Source organism: Mastigoproctus giganteus, chromosome 10 (assembly GCF_048544385.1).
Source record: "Mastigoproctus giganteus isolate SK-2022 chromosome 10, ASM4854438v1, whole genome shotgun sequence".
Lineage (NCBI taxonomy): Eukaryota > Metazoa > Arthropoda > Arachnida > Uropygi > Thelyphonidae > Mastigoproctus > Mastigoproctus giganteus.
In genome coordinates, this window is record NC_143584.1 from 12,111,040 (window position 1) to 12,126,872 (window position 15,833).

Below are 15,833 nucleotides of genomic sequence, written 5' to 3' on the forward strand. Positions count from 1 at the left end.
CTCTCTGTCTTCTCCCCATCAGCCACCCCTTTATCCACAGCAGCAATTTGCCTCCAATGTTACTCTGCTCCAATTTGTGCAGCAGTCTTCCATGTGCAACAGTATCAAAGCCTTTCTAAGATACAAGTATATAATAACAAATGTTAATCCCTGCATCCAGTTCCTTTGTGACTGCATCATAGTATCTAATCAAATTGGTCAGACAAGACTTCCCCTTAACAAAACCATACTGTGTCCGAGCTATAACTGAAGTGTTACCTAAATGATCCTGCAGTGTTTCTTTAACTAGTGCCTCCATTAATTTTCCTGGAACAGAAGTTAAACTCACAGGTCTATAATTACTTGTGTCAGCCTTTGATCCTCCTTTGTGAATTGGGGTCACATTTACACATTTCCAGTCTATGGGTACCTCCCCTGAGTGCAAGGAAGCTCTCATAATTATGGCTAAGGGTTTCCTTACTTCCTCTGCTGACTCCGTTAATATAACTGGATAGATCCCATCCGCACCGGGTGCCTTTCTTGTGTTTATCTTCAACAATTTCTCTTCGACTTTACACTCAGTTATTACAAGATTCTCTAGCTTACTGCTAGAGTTGAATACACCTCTGGCTTTCCCCTCGCTAAATAACTCCTCATGTGTGAATGTCGATGCAAAATATTCATTTAGTTTGTTAGCTACCTGAGCAGGATCATCAACAGTTGACCCATCGATATCAAGTGGACCAATCTGATTCATCCCCTTCCTTCTATAGTTTACATAAGTAAAGAACTCTTTGCTGTTTTTCTTTGCATCCCTTGCTAAAGATTTCTCGTAATCTGCCTTCGCCTGCCTAACCTCCTTTGTAACTTGGTTACAGATCAACTTGTATCTATCATAGGCTTCTGTGTCATGTGTTAATTTGTATGTATCCCATGCATGTTTCTTCTCTGCCATATGCCTCATCAGTTCATCAGGGTTGTTAAGGACACTACTGACGCTATGCTACTGCAACACGATCTGGAAAGGTTGAGCAGATGGGCTGAGAGATGAGAAATGAAGTTTAACATTGACAAATGTGAAGTACTACTAATGGGAAACAGCAGCCCCAGAACAACGTATCAACTCTGTGGTACTACACTGACTGTGGTAGAGGATGAAAAGGACTGGGGGTAATTGTGCAGGCAGATATGAAGTTCTCTGAGCAATGCAGACGTGCTGCAAGGGTAGCTCATGGTGTCTTGTCAATGATATACAGGAAATTTTCTAGCAGGGATAAGGATGTGATTATTCCCTTATATAAGGCAATGGTCCGGCCACGCCTTGAGTGCTGTATACAGATCTGCAGGCCTTATTTCAGTCAGGTTGTAGAGCTGCTGGAACGAGTACAGAGAAGGGCAACAAGATTAGTGAATGGAACAAAGGGGTGCTCTTATGAAGAAAGTCTTATGTTTTGCAAATTACAGTGTCTGGGGACTAGCCACCGGCGAGGTGATCTGATTGAGGTGTATAAAGCCTTGAATGATTTGAGCATGCTTAAGGCTGATGGGATTCTCCCTCTTGCTCAGAATAATCACCTGAGAGGGCATAAATTCAAATGTAGGATAGATGTGCGGAAATTGGCCTTTAGCTACCGGGTAGTTGGTTGGTGGAATAGACTTCCATCCCTTGTTGTGGAAGTTGATAGCCTAAATAAATTTAAGGCTCAACTGGACAGGTATTTCTAACGAATGAAGGGGTGAAGTGGAAGTATTTTTTTGGCTGATGGTGCATAAGCTTGCTCTCTTGCATTATATGCCTCTATTAATGCTAATGCTAATGCTAACTCCAGCAATTACTCCGGATCACCGAATAATGCAGAAAGGACATCAGAATGGAATTTGGTCTAGAAAAATGCAAGATCCACACACTACACCAAGTAAAATTAGTTGGCCGAAACTACCACCTGCTGACTGGTAAAGAGATCGAAGCTATGACAGAAGGAGAGATCTACAAATACCTAGGGATGATGCAGGCTGAGCAGAGAGAACACAAGGAAATCAAGAAGTGCCTGTCCGAAAAAGATCATCAGAATCGGAAGCTCGCTGAAAGCAAAATTTAGCGGAGAGAACACAGTTAAAGCCATAAACACCTATGCAGCTCGAGTACTGACATAGATTGGATCGGGGTCATAGATTGGATTAACACCGAGCTAGAGGATATCATGCGAAAGGCAAGGACAATGATGACCAAGAGTCGCCAACACCACCCGAAGTCAGCAGTGGAGAGAATAACAATAGCTCGGAAAGAGGGACGAAGCGGCCTGAAACATCAGAAAACAGCAATAGTTATCCTGAAGGAATACTTCGAGAACAACACAGCACCACTCCATCAGGCTATAAGTAAGATAGATAAGTGGTATACCCCATTCAACCTAAGCGAGGAAACCCCTCCCGCCCAGACGGTACAAGAAACGAAGTTATAAAAGTGGGCAAAGAAGACACTCCATGGCAGACACTACAATGACACACCTCAATTAATATTACATCGAAAACATTGTTTCTATGCATGGCTAACAAGCGGGACGCCCTTCTTCGAGAATGAAGAATTCATGCAGGCCATCCAAGACCAGGTAAACACCAGATGCTAAAGGAAATATATCGCAAAGGAGCCCGGAATGTCAGATGACACATGTCGCCGATTCCAACTGGTCTCAGAAACGATCCGACACACCACCGCTGGGCGCAAGGAGATCACCAAGACTGAGTACACTAATAGACACGACCAGGTAGCCACGATAATACATCAGAAGCTAGCGAGGAAATACCAGTTGACCGAAGGAAGTGTACCATACTACAAGTACGAACCCCAGGCAGTACTAGAGACCCGAACCCACAAGCTGTACTGGGACCGCTCCATAATAAGACCATCCCGCACAGCAGAACCGACATAACCATTGTGGAAAAGATGGAAAAGACTTCCCACCTGATTGACATAGCGGTGCCGAACACTAGCAATGTCGAGAAAACCCATGAGAAAAAAATTAGGAAATACAAGAACCTGAGACATGAGATCAAGTGGGGCATATGCAAGAAGTATCAAACATCCCAATCATCGTGTCAACCACCGGTATGGTACCAAAGACTCTACATTGCAGCCTAGCAGCAACATGTAGGACATTCCCTAGCAGCCGTACAGCACCTGTAGGATAGTCAGAGATTTCCTCGACCGACAGTAACACCAGACATTTCAACCACCCTGTGTACTTGGTATCAGTACCCGCCACGGAGTGGAATCCCCCATCAGGGAGAAATAATATAAAAGCAAAAGAATAATAATATTATTATTATTAATATTAGCCATAATGTGCAAATGCAAAGAAGCTTGAGGCTTTTGCTGCACCAACTAAAAAAAAAAAATTCTGAGTTACCCAGAGAGTGAGAGAGAATCACCAAGAAAGAGAAGAATAACGATATCCAGCTCAGGACCCTGGGTGTTCCAAGCCCATACTCACCAGATCTGATCACCTGGGGTGATGTTATGAAACGCTATGTTTTTTTCCACTTTATTTATTTTATTATTTCCCTTTTATATATATTTACTATTTACATACATTATATTTTTTCCACTCGTTGAAGGAAGGATGGAGAGGCTTCCAACTGTTCTATTACAAGGGCACTAGTTTTGTAATAAATGAAGCTTTTTAATCAGTTTTCACCTCAAGCACTAGCACGCGACTGATCCATCCAGGTACAGGAATCTAGATTAGTATCCATGTTTGGTTTATCATCTATGTGATTAAAATATGTAGTTTAGAAACCCAACTCTGCCAGTTTGTAGGTGGCGGTTTCGTCGTATGCTTTCATCTTTTTGCACGGCTTTGTTCCAAGAAGCAAGCTTGATAGCCATTTTGTGCCATTTGTTGATGTGTCGTTCGTAGGTTTCTTTGTTGTGTTACGGATATATTAATAGCATTATAATTTGGTAAGTTAAGAATTAGAAAAAGAATATTTTTTGCTTTTTGAATAATATTAAATGTTTTTTCTTGTTTCATTAAGGTATTTCTTTAAATTTTGATGTGCAGTTCAAATTTGAATTATATATTTATGAGCGGTCGTTATAGTTTTCCGCTACATATGAAAATCAACATTACTCTTAAATTACATTTTCAGTATAGCAATGCGCACTGTAAATACTTTTTTCTGCTTTAAGTTTCAGTACCTCTCATTTTACTTTATTTCTCATCGAAATAAACAATGAAACATAAATCTAATCTGCTACAAAGTACCAAATTCTTTCATAGAATGTCTCTGAAGCGTCCATTTAATAAAATTGTCGTTTTCCCGAAACCGGTCCCCATTAGGTTATCTGGCCTTCGTTGGAGATTTAAATTTATATTCAGTCGGAGATCGGACAGTCGGAATTGTTAGCCGAGCCCATGAAAGCGCTACTGCTTTCACTGATCTTGTAACCCATCATGAGAGGGTTTTTTCTTCATGGGTGGGTCATTCTTGTTACTTATTCTAAAAAATATACAATGCGCGTTGAGCACATACGCGTATAAACAAAAATACAGCGGATATGCTTTTAATCTGGTTCTTTACGACCCCTAAGTCGAATAAATGGGCTTGGCACACCGAGGGTCCTGAGCTGGATATCATCCTCCTTCTCTTTCTTGGTTATTCCGTTCCACTTTAGACTCTCTCGGTAACTCTGGATTTTTTTTTTTTTTTTTGGTGCAGCATAAGCCTCGGGCTTCCTTGCATCATATAGTTAATAAAGAGATACATAGATTTTTCATTTTGTAATGTTTCTCTATAGACAAGACCTGAATTTTCCAGACACCACATCCCCACTTTTGCTGTGTGATGGAACCTGACCCACTCCAGTCATTTCAATAATTGTTTATTTTTAATACTGTACGATTAGTTAACGTTTTCTGGTTTTTTTTTTTTATAAATAGTCCATGTGCACCTATTTTGTTAAAACGCAAAGTATGTCTTATTTAGCAACATTTATAAGAAGTGTGACCAATGGAAAAACTAGCTTCGTTTTACTTTTTCAACCAACTACCAATTTTAAACACACACACCAACCGTTTATGACTGGTTGAATAATGAAATAAAATAAAATAAAATGATAGAAAAGACTGTAAAATAATATTTACAAAAAACTTTTAGTCATTTACAAAAAACTAAACTATAACAAAAGTAAAATAAGTAAATAAGTTAAAATGCATTAAAATATAAATATAAAAGCGATAAAAAACACTAGAGCTTTCGGAGGTGTCTTCCTCCTTCCTCAGTAATAGTGAGACTTAAATGACACATCCTTAAATACCAGGTTCACGGCACACGTGGATGACCAGGCGCATACTCAGCATTCCTTTCACTTGTACCGGAAGTGGACTGGACACGTGGAAAATTAAAACGTTTGTCTCTTGTCAAAACCACCGCCTCAAAAAGGGGGTGAAGCCTAACTCCCCTGTCTCTGTTTATACTATTGTTACCAGAGGATCCAATCCACAGACTTTCCAGCCACTTGCGGTCCCAGAATCTATGCGCCCGGTCAAGGATGACAGCGTTGTCGGGCGCATAGATTCTGGGACCGCAAGTGGCTGGAAAGTCTGTGGATTGGATCCTCTGGTAACAATAGTATAAACAGAGACAGGGGAGTTAGGCTTCACCCCCTTTTTGAGGCGGTGGTTTTGACAAGAGACAAACGTTTTAATTTTCCACGTGTCCAGTCCACTTCCGGCTCCGGTACAAGTGAAAGGAATGCTGAGTATGCGCCTGGTCATCCACGTGTGCCGTGAACCTGGTATTTAAGGATGTGTCATTTAAGTCTCACTATTACTGAGGAAGGAGGAAGACACCTCCGAAAGCTCTAGTGTTTTTTATCGTCTTTTTATCGCTTTTATATTTATATTTTAATGCATTTTAACTTATTTACTTATTTTACTTTTGTTATAGTTTAGTTTTTTGTAAATGACAAAGTTTTTTGTAAATATTATTTTACAGTCTTTTCTATCATTTTATTTTATTTTATTTCATTATTCAACCAGTCATAAACGGTTGGTGTGTGTGTTTAAAATTGGTAGTATGAATAATCCCAACCTCAGAGGCTTATTGCAGATATTTTTTCAACCAATATGTGCATTTTTAAATTTGATGTCATATCTAGTATACTTTTATAAATATGAATATGCGTGTAAATCAATTTTTAATACTGTACGATTAGTTAACGTTTTCTGGTTTTTTTTTTTATAAATAGTCCATGTGCACCTATTTTGTTAAAACGCAAAGTATGTCTTATTTAGCAACATTTATAAGAAGTGTGACCAATGGAAAAACTAGCTTCGTTTTACTTTTTCAACCAATATGTGCATTTTTAAATTTGATGTCATATCTAGTATACTTTTATAAATATGAATATGCGTGTAAATCAATGTTTTTATATAGTTGGAGAAGAATGTTACGTGGCGGTTTCAGTGATGACCACTCTTACAACACTTATTTAGTTTATTTAGTCATTTAGTTTATTTAGCTTATAATTAAATTCCTATACAATAAGTTGCATTTCAGGAACCTTGCCAGAACTCATCTTCAGACCATACATAGGCTGTTTTTTAAGGACAGAAAGAAAACAGAATAAACCAACTGCTAGTACATTAATATTAATATTTGGTTTATTCTTTTTTTTTTTTCTTTTCTTTTTGTCCTTAAAAAAACAGCCTATGTATGACTCACGACAATAATAAAAAAGTTGTTAATCGGTCCAAATGAGATTTTGAAAATGCTAAGGGTAGAAAACTTGGTTCTTCTCCAAACAGTAGTTGAGCATTCTAGTCTCTTGTCAGAGCTAGTTGCACAAACTTTTCCCCATCCGTACTCCCACCTCTTAAAATCTAATAGTTCTGTTGCCTCCTTAGCTAAAGATAAAGCCGACTTACTAGCATCCTGCTTTTCTTTTAACCCTTGTATGGATGATCTTGATAAGCCATCTCCTGCTATTCCCAGTACACTCCACTAAAAGATGTCAGAAGAATTTTGAACAATCTTGATGCCAAGAAAGCTCTAGGTCCTGATAGTATGTCTCTGTTCTCAAAACCTGTACTCTTGTGTTTACTCCTGTTCTCTGTTGCCTTTTTGCACTTTCTTATTCCTCTGGTGTTTTTTCCTTCTGCTTGGAAATTTTCTCATGTCCGGCCTCGTCTTAAAAACAGTAAAAAAGCCCTCCCATCCTGTTATCATCCAACTGCAGTTACTTCTACTCTTTCTAAAGTAATGGAGAAATCCATTAACTGCCAACTCCTAAACTATCTCAACCTTTCATCTAATCAAAGATTGCCAATATGGATACCATTAGTGGCGATCCATTTGTGATATACTGGTTTGTTACCCATCTTTGTACAAATTCAATGGAAAAGTTTGGTTAAAGTCGGGCAGTTGCTCCAGCTATTTCAAAGGCTTTGATTATGTTTGTGATAAAGGTCTTCCAAATAAGTTTCTGTCTTATGAAGTGCCAGGTGTTTTTTTTTTTTTTTTTTTCCCCTAAATATAATTGGGTATCCAGTTTTTTTCTCAGACCATCTTACGGCAGAAGATGGTAGAGTGTTGTCTTCTAACTTCTCCACTAATGCGGTATTCCCAAGGTTCTTCAGTACTTTCTCCTACTCTTTTCCTCTTGTATATTAATGACATTCTTCCATTGACCAGAAATCTTGTCCATAGTTTTGCTGATGATAGCACATTGCATTCTGCCTTCCACTTTGAGAAGCCTTGCCTTCTCAAAAAGGCAAGCTTGCCTGCACAAGCAACTTCAATTTCTCTAATATCCACAGCCAATTTCTTAAATGGTAATTCTCCAATGGGGCAGTGATAACTTAGTTGATTTTAATCCTAAAACTCAGTCCTATCTGATCTCTCACTATAAGGATTCCTATGTTTATTTTTGATGACACATGTATCTATTAGGGATTATCCTGACTTCTAGTCTCTTGACATAAGCACATCACAAATATTACTTCTGGATCTAAAAAAAAATGGTTTTCTCTCTTGGTGTTATCTTATGAACAGCTTCTCACTCGGTACAAATCTCAAATCTGCCCCACCATTTAATATTGTTCCATATCTCGAGCAACGCCCCCCATAACGTCCCTCGGGCTTCTAGACTGTTCAAAAAAAGGTTGGTTGTGTTAATTGATGACTCATCAAAGCCTCTCCGCACTTTGTCTCATAGATATTCTGTTGCTGCTACCTGCCTTTTCTATAGATGCTTTCATGAGCACTGTTCTTAATTGGCTTTTAAAATCCCCCATATCCCTTCCAAACCGGTCCACACCAGGCCATAATTAGCCATAATTATGAGAGCATCATTGGACTCAAGGGAGGTCCCCAAGATGTGCAAATGTATCCCCAATTCACAAAGGGGGATCGAAGGGTGACACGAGTAATTACAGACCAGTTAGTTTAACTTCTGTTCCAGGTAAAATAATGGAGTCACTGGTTAAAGATGCATTGCAGGATCATCTAGACAAGGCTGCAGCAATAATTCAGAAACATCGTGGATTTTTTGAGGGAAAGTTTTGTCTGACAAATTTGATAGGATATTATGATGTGGTTACAAATGAACTGGATACAAAAAATAATTTTGATATATATTTGGATTTCAGGAAAGCTTCTGACACTGTTGCACATGGAAGACTTGTACAAATTGGAGCAGAATGGTATTAGGGGTAAGTTGCTACAATGGATAAAAGGATGGTTGAGTGGGAGAAGACACACGGTGGTAATTAATGGGTGCTGCTCTTCGTGGACTAATGTTATTAGTGGAGTCCCACAGGTTTTGGTGTTGGGTCTTCTGTTGTTTTGTATATTTATCAATGATATTGATGAAGGTATATCAGGCTTAGTGTCGAAGTTTGCAGATGATACAAACGTTGGCAGGTTTGTTAATGACAGTAATGGCAGTGTGCTACTGCAACAGGATCTAGATAATTTGGGCAGATGGGCTAAGAAGTGGCAACTGAAGTTTAAGCTTGACAAATGCAAAGTACTACATATGGGTAGAAGTAACCCCAGAGAAACGTACCGACTGCATGTACTACACTTAAGGTGGTAGAAAATGAAAGAGACCTCGGAGTGATTGTCCAGTCAGATGTGAAATTTTCTGAACAACAGACAGGCTGCCAGGGCAGGTCGTGGGGTTTTGTCAATGGTATATAGGAATTTTGCTAGCAGGGAAAAGGAGGTGATTGTCCCTCTGTATAAGGCAATGGTCAGGCCACGCCTTGAGTACTGCTTACAGGGTCTGGAGGCCTCATTTTTGGAAGGATGTGGATTTGCTTGAGCGTGTACAGAGAAGGGCAACAAGATTGGTGAGGGGAATGAAGGGGTCCTCTTACCAAGAGAGGCTTAAGTTCTGCAAATTGCAGTGGCTGGAGACTAGGCACCTGCGTGGTGATCTGAGTGAGGTGTATGAAGCCTTGAATGGGTTGAGCACGCTGAGTTCTGATGGGATCCTTCCACTTGTTCAGATTACGAACTTAAGGCGCCATAAATTCAAATTAAGAATGTAGAGTAGATGTGCGAAAATTTGCCTTTAGCCTGCGGGTTGTTCATTGCTGGAAAAAAACTTCCATCTGTCGTTGTGGAAGTTGATAGTTTAAATAAATTTAAGGATGAACTGGATGGTGTGATTTTTTTTTTTTTTTTGGCTGATGCTGCATAAGCTCATACATTTGCTTTCTTGTATCACATGCCACTACTACTATTATCAGATCACAGCGCAGGTGCCTAGTCTCCAGCCATTGCAAGTTGCAGAACTTAAGCCCCTTTTGGTAAGAGGATCCCTTCATTCCTCTCACCAATCTTGTTGCCCTTCTCTGTACACGCTCAAGCAAATCTACATCCTTCCTAAAATGAGGCCTCCAGACCTGTACGCAGTACTCAAGGCGTGCCCTGACCATTGCCTTTTACAGATGGACAATCACCTCCTTTTCCCTGCTAGCAAAATTCCTATATATCATTGACAAAACCCTATGACCTGCCCTGGCAGCCTGTCTGCATTGTTCAGAAAACTTCATATCTGACTGCACAATTACTCCCAGGTCTTTTTCAGTTTTTGCCACCTTAAGTGTAGTACCACACAGTTGGTACGTTTCTCTGGGGTTACTTCAACCCATATGCAGTACTTTGCATTTGTCAAGGTTAAACTTCAGTTGCCACTTCTCAGCCCATCTGCCCAAATTTTCTAGATCCTTTTGCAGTAGCACACTGCCATTACTGTCATTAACAACCCTGCCAACCTTTGTATCATCTGCAAACTTCAACACTAAACCTGATATACCTTCATCAATATCATTGATAAATATACAAAACAACAGTGACCCATCACCAAACCCTGTGGGACTCCACTAATAACATTAGTCCACGAAGAAAAGCACCCTTTGATTACCACCCTCTGTCTTCTCCCACTCAACCATCCTTTTATCCATTGTAGCAGTTTACCCTTAATACTATTCTGCTCCGATTTGTACAGTAGTTTCCATGCACAACAATGTCAAAAGCTTTCCTGAAATCCAAGTATATGAAATTAAAATTATTTTCTGCATCTAGTTCCTTTGTAACCACATCATAATAACCAATCAAATTTGTCAGACAAGACTTTCCCTTAACAAACCCATGCTGTGTCTGAATTATTGCTGCAGTCTTGTCTAGATGATCCTGCAATGCATCTTTAACCAGTGACTCCATTATTTTACCCAGAACAGAAGTTAAACTAACCAGTCTGTAATTACTCTTGTCACCCTTCGATCCCCCTCTGTGAATTGGGGATACATTTTCACATCTCCGGTCCATGGGGACCTCCCCTAAGTCCAAGGATGCTCTCATAATTATGGCTAGGGGTTTGCTGACTCTTTTAATATAACTGGATAGATCCCATCCACCTCAGGTGCCTTTCTTATGTTTAACTTCAACAATTTCTCCTCCACTTTGCTCTCAGTTATTACAAAATCATTAAGCATCCTGCTACAATTTGATAACCTTCTGGCGTTTTCAAACCTTAACTCCTCATGTGTGAATGTAGATGTAAAATACTCATTCAGTTTGTTTGCTCTCTGAGCAGGATCATCAACAGTTGACCCATCAATATCAAGTGGACCAATCAGGTTCATCCCCTTCCTTTTAGAATTTATATAAGTAAACAAATCCTTGCTGTTTTTCTTAGCATCCTTTGCCAGATCTTTCTCGTTATCTGCCTTCGCCCTGCCTAACCTCCTTTGTGACTTGATCACAGACATAGGCTTCTGTGTTGCCTAATAATTTATATGCATCCCATGCATTTTTCTTCTGTCACAAGTCTCATTAGTTCATTTGATAACCATTTAGGCCTAAACCTTGAACAGTATTTCTTAATAGGTATGAAACTTTTAGTGGCTTCCACGATTAATTCCTTGAATGTTTCTCGCTTAGAATTTGCTGTTGGTAACATCATCAGTTGATCCCACTGTACATAATTTAAAAACTCTCTGAGACCACTGTACTCACCTTTATGGAAGCAAAAACCCTTTCCTTTACCGCTGATGGTAATTATATCTTTAAGTAAATCCCACATCAGTACACTGTGATAACCAGATCAAGGGTATTACCCTCTCTGATTGCCTCTCGAACATGTTGCTGCAGAAAACAATCATCCAATAAATCCACAAAAGTCTTACTAGTGTGCGAGTGACCAACCCATAACTTCTAGTCAATATCTGGGGAGTTAAAATCCCCCATTATAAGACATTTGAATTTACTAGCCCAGTCTATTTCTCTGTACAACTGTTTATTTTACTCCTTTGAGTTATTAGGCCTATAACACTCCTACTCTTATTTTTGCTTTCGCAGTGCTTATGTCACACCAAACTGACTCAACAGTGCACTGTTCATCTGTATCAACAGGCGCCTCCGTAGCCAGGTGGGAAGGAGCAGCAGTGCGTAGCACAGGCTTCTTGATTAGACCGGGGTTCGAGCCCGTCACCACCAAATACGGAGGATGCGGAAAGGTCAGGGAATGACCACCGCATATCCCGGAGCAATATGGCCTTAGTTGCTAATGCTCCTAAAAACCAAATAACAACAACAACAACAATCTGTATCAACTGGATGCACTTTTGATTTTGTTTTTCTTAATTAACAGCATAACACCTCCCGTCCTATCCTTTTAGTACACATTGTACTACCCAAATTCCAATTCTGCATTCCTAATATCTGTGTGACACCATGTCTCTGATATCCCAACAGTAACAATGTCATGGAACTGTAAGACAAAATCTTACAAATATATTTCTCTTAGTAAGTATAGTGTGGAAGTAAAGCACTTGATGAATGACTAAAATATCACGGAAATATTTCCATTAGTGGCAGTAGTACAATTAAGGAATATGGTGAAGTATGGCAGGTGCGGGAGGGTTAAAATTAAAAGCTTCTGAACAATGGTTTAATCCCTCTGTTAAGTCTCTACTTGAGGATGCGACAAGCAACATTTAGTGCATTTTGGGAGTTTCAGTATGGAGCAGTTCAAAGGTATTGTGAACAGGTGATCTAGAGGTAAAAGATGAAAGTGTTTCATTATGTGAGAAAATTATTCTGTTTTTTCCACCAAAGAAAGAAGAGTGAGTTTAAAGAATAATACCATGATTGGGTCAGGTTTGAATTAGATAGGGAGAGTTACGTAAATGTGCAAAACGCTGTGGGGTTTGCACATAAGCTTGCATATAAAAAAGTAGTAACAGGGGTGCTCTCACCAAAATAGGGGTTTGTGGTGTTGTTCGGAGGGGTTGCAGACTTCAAGTGGTAGTTCTGGGTTCAGTTCGATCCAATTTTGGGAGTTGAATAACAAGCCAGTCAGATAGTGTTGCCCTGGCTTCTACTACTGTGGTGATTTCCTTCAGTATTAACAGAGAACTTTTCTCGAAATCCCAAAGAGTTCAACTAAGGGGGGGGGGAGAGAGAGAGAGAGAGAGTTGATATTGCTAAATTAAGAGATTACACTGAATTGTTAGCATTAAGTTAGCAACTTATGGATTGCTATTGTGAAGAGATTTGATGTTGGTGATTAAGACAAATATATGAGGAAGTAATTAAGATTGAATTAGTTTAGTGTTTGAAACTGTTGAGATTGTTAATTGAGAGAAATTTTATGGAAATGGTAGCATGTATTAACAGATTAAATGAGAAAAATGAATAGATAAGATGTAAATGAACGCCAGTTATGTATTGTAAGTAGATTTGTATGATAAATGACTTTTGTTTTATATTTGTGTCATTGCTCTTGAGAAACTGACAGCTCACAATACGATAGATAATATATATACTCGTGTGTGTGGGGGGAGGGTATCCCTCAGCTCCTGGAAATTCTCATTTTTTAACAGTCGGGTAGTTTGAGGGAGCTGCTGTCCAAAAATCGTACAGGGAAATAGAAATTAATATCCCCCACCCACAGCTTAGATTTTGTTTCCTCACCAGGCTTAAATGTCAGTCCCTTTCATTCGTTAATACATGTATAGTGCCATAAAAAGAAAATAAGATTTTTTGAAGATGAGGGAATAAGGAGGGGGCCGTTAAGCTGCAACTCATCTACAACTATCTCAGTACAAAGCACCAACCAGCACAGAATCCAAAAGGACATTTTCTGCCGCTAATTAAATATGTACCAAAATTAGATCCACTTTAAACGATAACACTATTGAGTTTCACTTGATTCGGACAGGTAGTGTGGATGCTTATTTTTATGTTTAATTTTTGCTAGAATATTTATTATTGTAATAAAGGTTTGATTTAAAACGTGAATTCGAGTAATTACTTGTTTTTTCCTTATTTTATTTATTGCACCTAATTGTGTGATGTGCAAATGGTAATGTTTTTTCACTGCATATCTAAATTCAATTTTATAGGACAAAGATTTTATGCACATAATATTTCTTGATGTGCAATGCAGCAGTAGGAAACCCATTTTTGAAAATCACTTGCCAATTCTTACTTCATATTGACTGCAAGAGCTTTTATTCTTCTCGTTTTTGATTCTTCTTGTTTGCTGCTTAGTAAAAGTAGATTTCATATCAGAATATTTTTCAAAAAACAAACTACATTTTTTCTAATCAGTTAATTTATTTGATAGTAATATCAGAATAAGAATAGATGCTTTTTCTGCCTTGTCTAATTGTTCTGTTCTTTTTGCAGCTATGGATTCTGGCGGAGATTATAGTCCTGAACCTCAGCAAAGAAGATCTCGATCCAGATCTCCATTGGATCGTAATGATAGTGATAGTGGTAATTATAATAAAAAGAGGGAAAGGGATCAAAAGAGGGGTAATGATTCTGGAAGAAATGGGGATGAAAAGCGTTATAATCGACCTCCTCATCCACGACGTGTGTATGTTGCTAATATTGCTTATGAAACAAAGTGGACGGATCTTAAAGATTTGTTCAGAGAAAAGGTAGGCGATGTTGCATATGTTCAACTTTTCCAAGATGACAATGGAAAATTTAAAGGGTGTGGTACTGTTGAGCTGAAAGATTCTTCATCTGTTCAAAAGGCTGTTGATGTTTTACACCGCTTTGAATATAAAGGAAGGCAGTTGGTGGTTAAACAAGATTTTGACATTGAGCGGGACAAGAGTGGGCGTCCTATATCTCGGTCAGGACAAAAGGTGTCACTTGGCTCGTATACTGGTGATGTTTTTTCCAGTGGAACACAGTTCAATACATATGGTTTAAATACTGAGTTCTTGAGATCTTTGGGAATAGCTGGGCAACTGACAAATAGAATTTTTGTGGCCAATTTGGATTATAAAGTAACAACAAAGGATTTGCAGAATATTTTTAAGTTGGCAGGTAAAGTAATTAATGTCGAACTCAAGACAGATAATGATGGCAAAAGTAAAGGACATGGAAGGGTAGAAATGGATCACCCACTTGAAGCAGTTCAAGCAATATCCATGTTTAATGGTCAGAAGTTGCATGGCAGAGCAATGAGTGTTCGGATGGACAAATTTGTAGATGATGCAGATGGGATGCCATCTAAATTACCAACTGGCCTGCAGAGCATTGGAAAAGGCTTAGGAACAGGGGGACAGCCCCTTAATCTGTCAAAAGCAATGATGAATATGGGAAGTAATCAGTTAGGATTGATGGGAGGTAATTCCTCAAGCAATCTGCCTCTAAATAATATGGGAACAGCAGTTGGCCTAGGAAATATGGGAAGTGGAGCAGTAAGGAATCTTGGGTTGCTAGGGGGAAGTAATTTGGGACTAGGGGGAAGTGGGTTAAATATGGGTATGGGTAATCTCATGGGAGGAGAGAGAGGAATAATGGGAATGGGGATGGGAGGTAATTTGACCGGTATGTAGAAGTATCTAATGTAATGGTATGACAGATGAGGCCAGAAAATAGTGTACAGTGCTGTCTGAATATATTCAGAATGCAGTTCGTGGGGTATTGCACTTGTATATTAAATGAATGTGGGACACTCTGTATTAGTAATTGTGAATCAGTGTATGTGACACATTTGACTGATTATTCAACTTCACATTTTTTTGTTGTGAAATTCTGTCATTTTGGAAGTCCTTGTGGTCTAATTTCCAAAATGTTGACTTTATTGTGGTCTGGACCATGGAAAAAGTGCTTTTATCTGTGGTGGAAATTATGAATGCAAGTGTACATTCATGTTTAATGAAAATATCTGTATTGGAGTATATTTTCATTTTTTTTTATTATTATTATTTTTTTTTTTAATTTTTTTTTATTTTTGTTCATCTGATATAAGTCTTTAACGAATAAGAATGTTTATTTTCAGTAGGCACATTGCAATGCTTTTATTAGTGTTCATG

General features: G+C 38.7%; 1 protein-coding gene across 1 annotated transcript; it reads left to right on the plus strand.

Annotated features, from left to right (window-relative positions):
• The first annotated feature begins 3,818 nt into the window (after nucleotides 1-3,818).
• On the plus strand, nucleotides 3,819-15,758 carry LOC150078709 (myelin expression factor 2-like). The gene is made up of 2 exons (XM_090382765.1): nucleotides 3,819-3,940; nucleotides 14,185-15,758. Exon 2 carries the CDS (start codon nucleotides 14,187-14,189, stop codon nucleotides 15,351-15,353), a length of 1,167 nt encoding a protein of 388 aa, XP_090238891.1. The 5' UTR covers nucleotides 3,819-3,940; nucleotides 14,185-14,186; the 3' UTR covers nucleotides 15,354-15,758.
• Nucleotides 15,759-15,833: the final 75 nt, after the last annotated feature.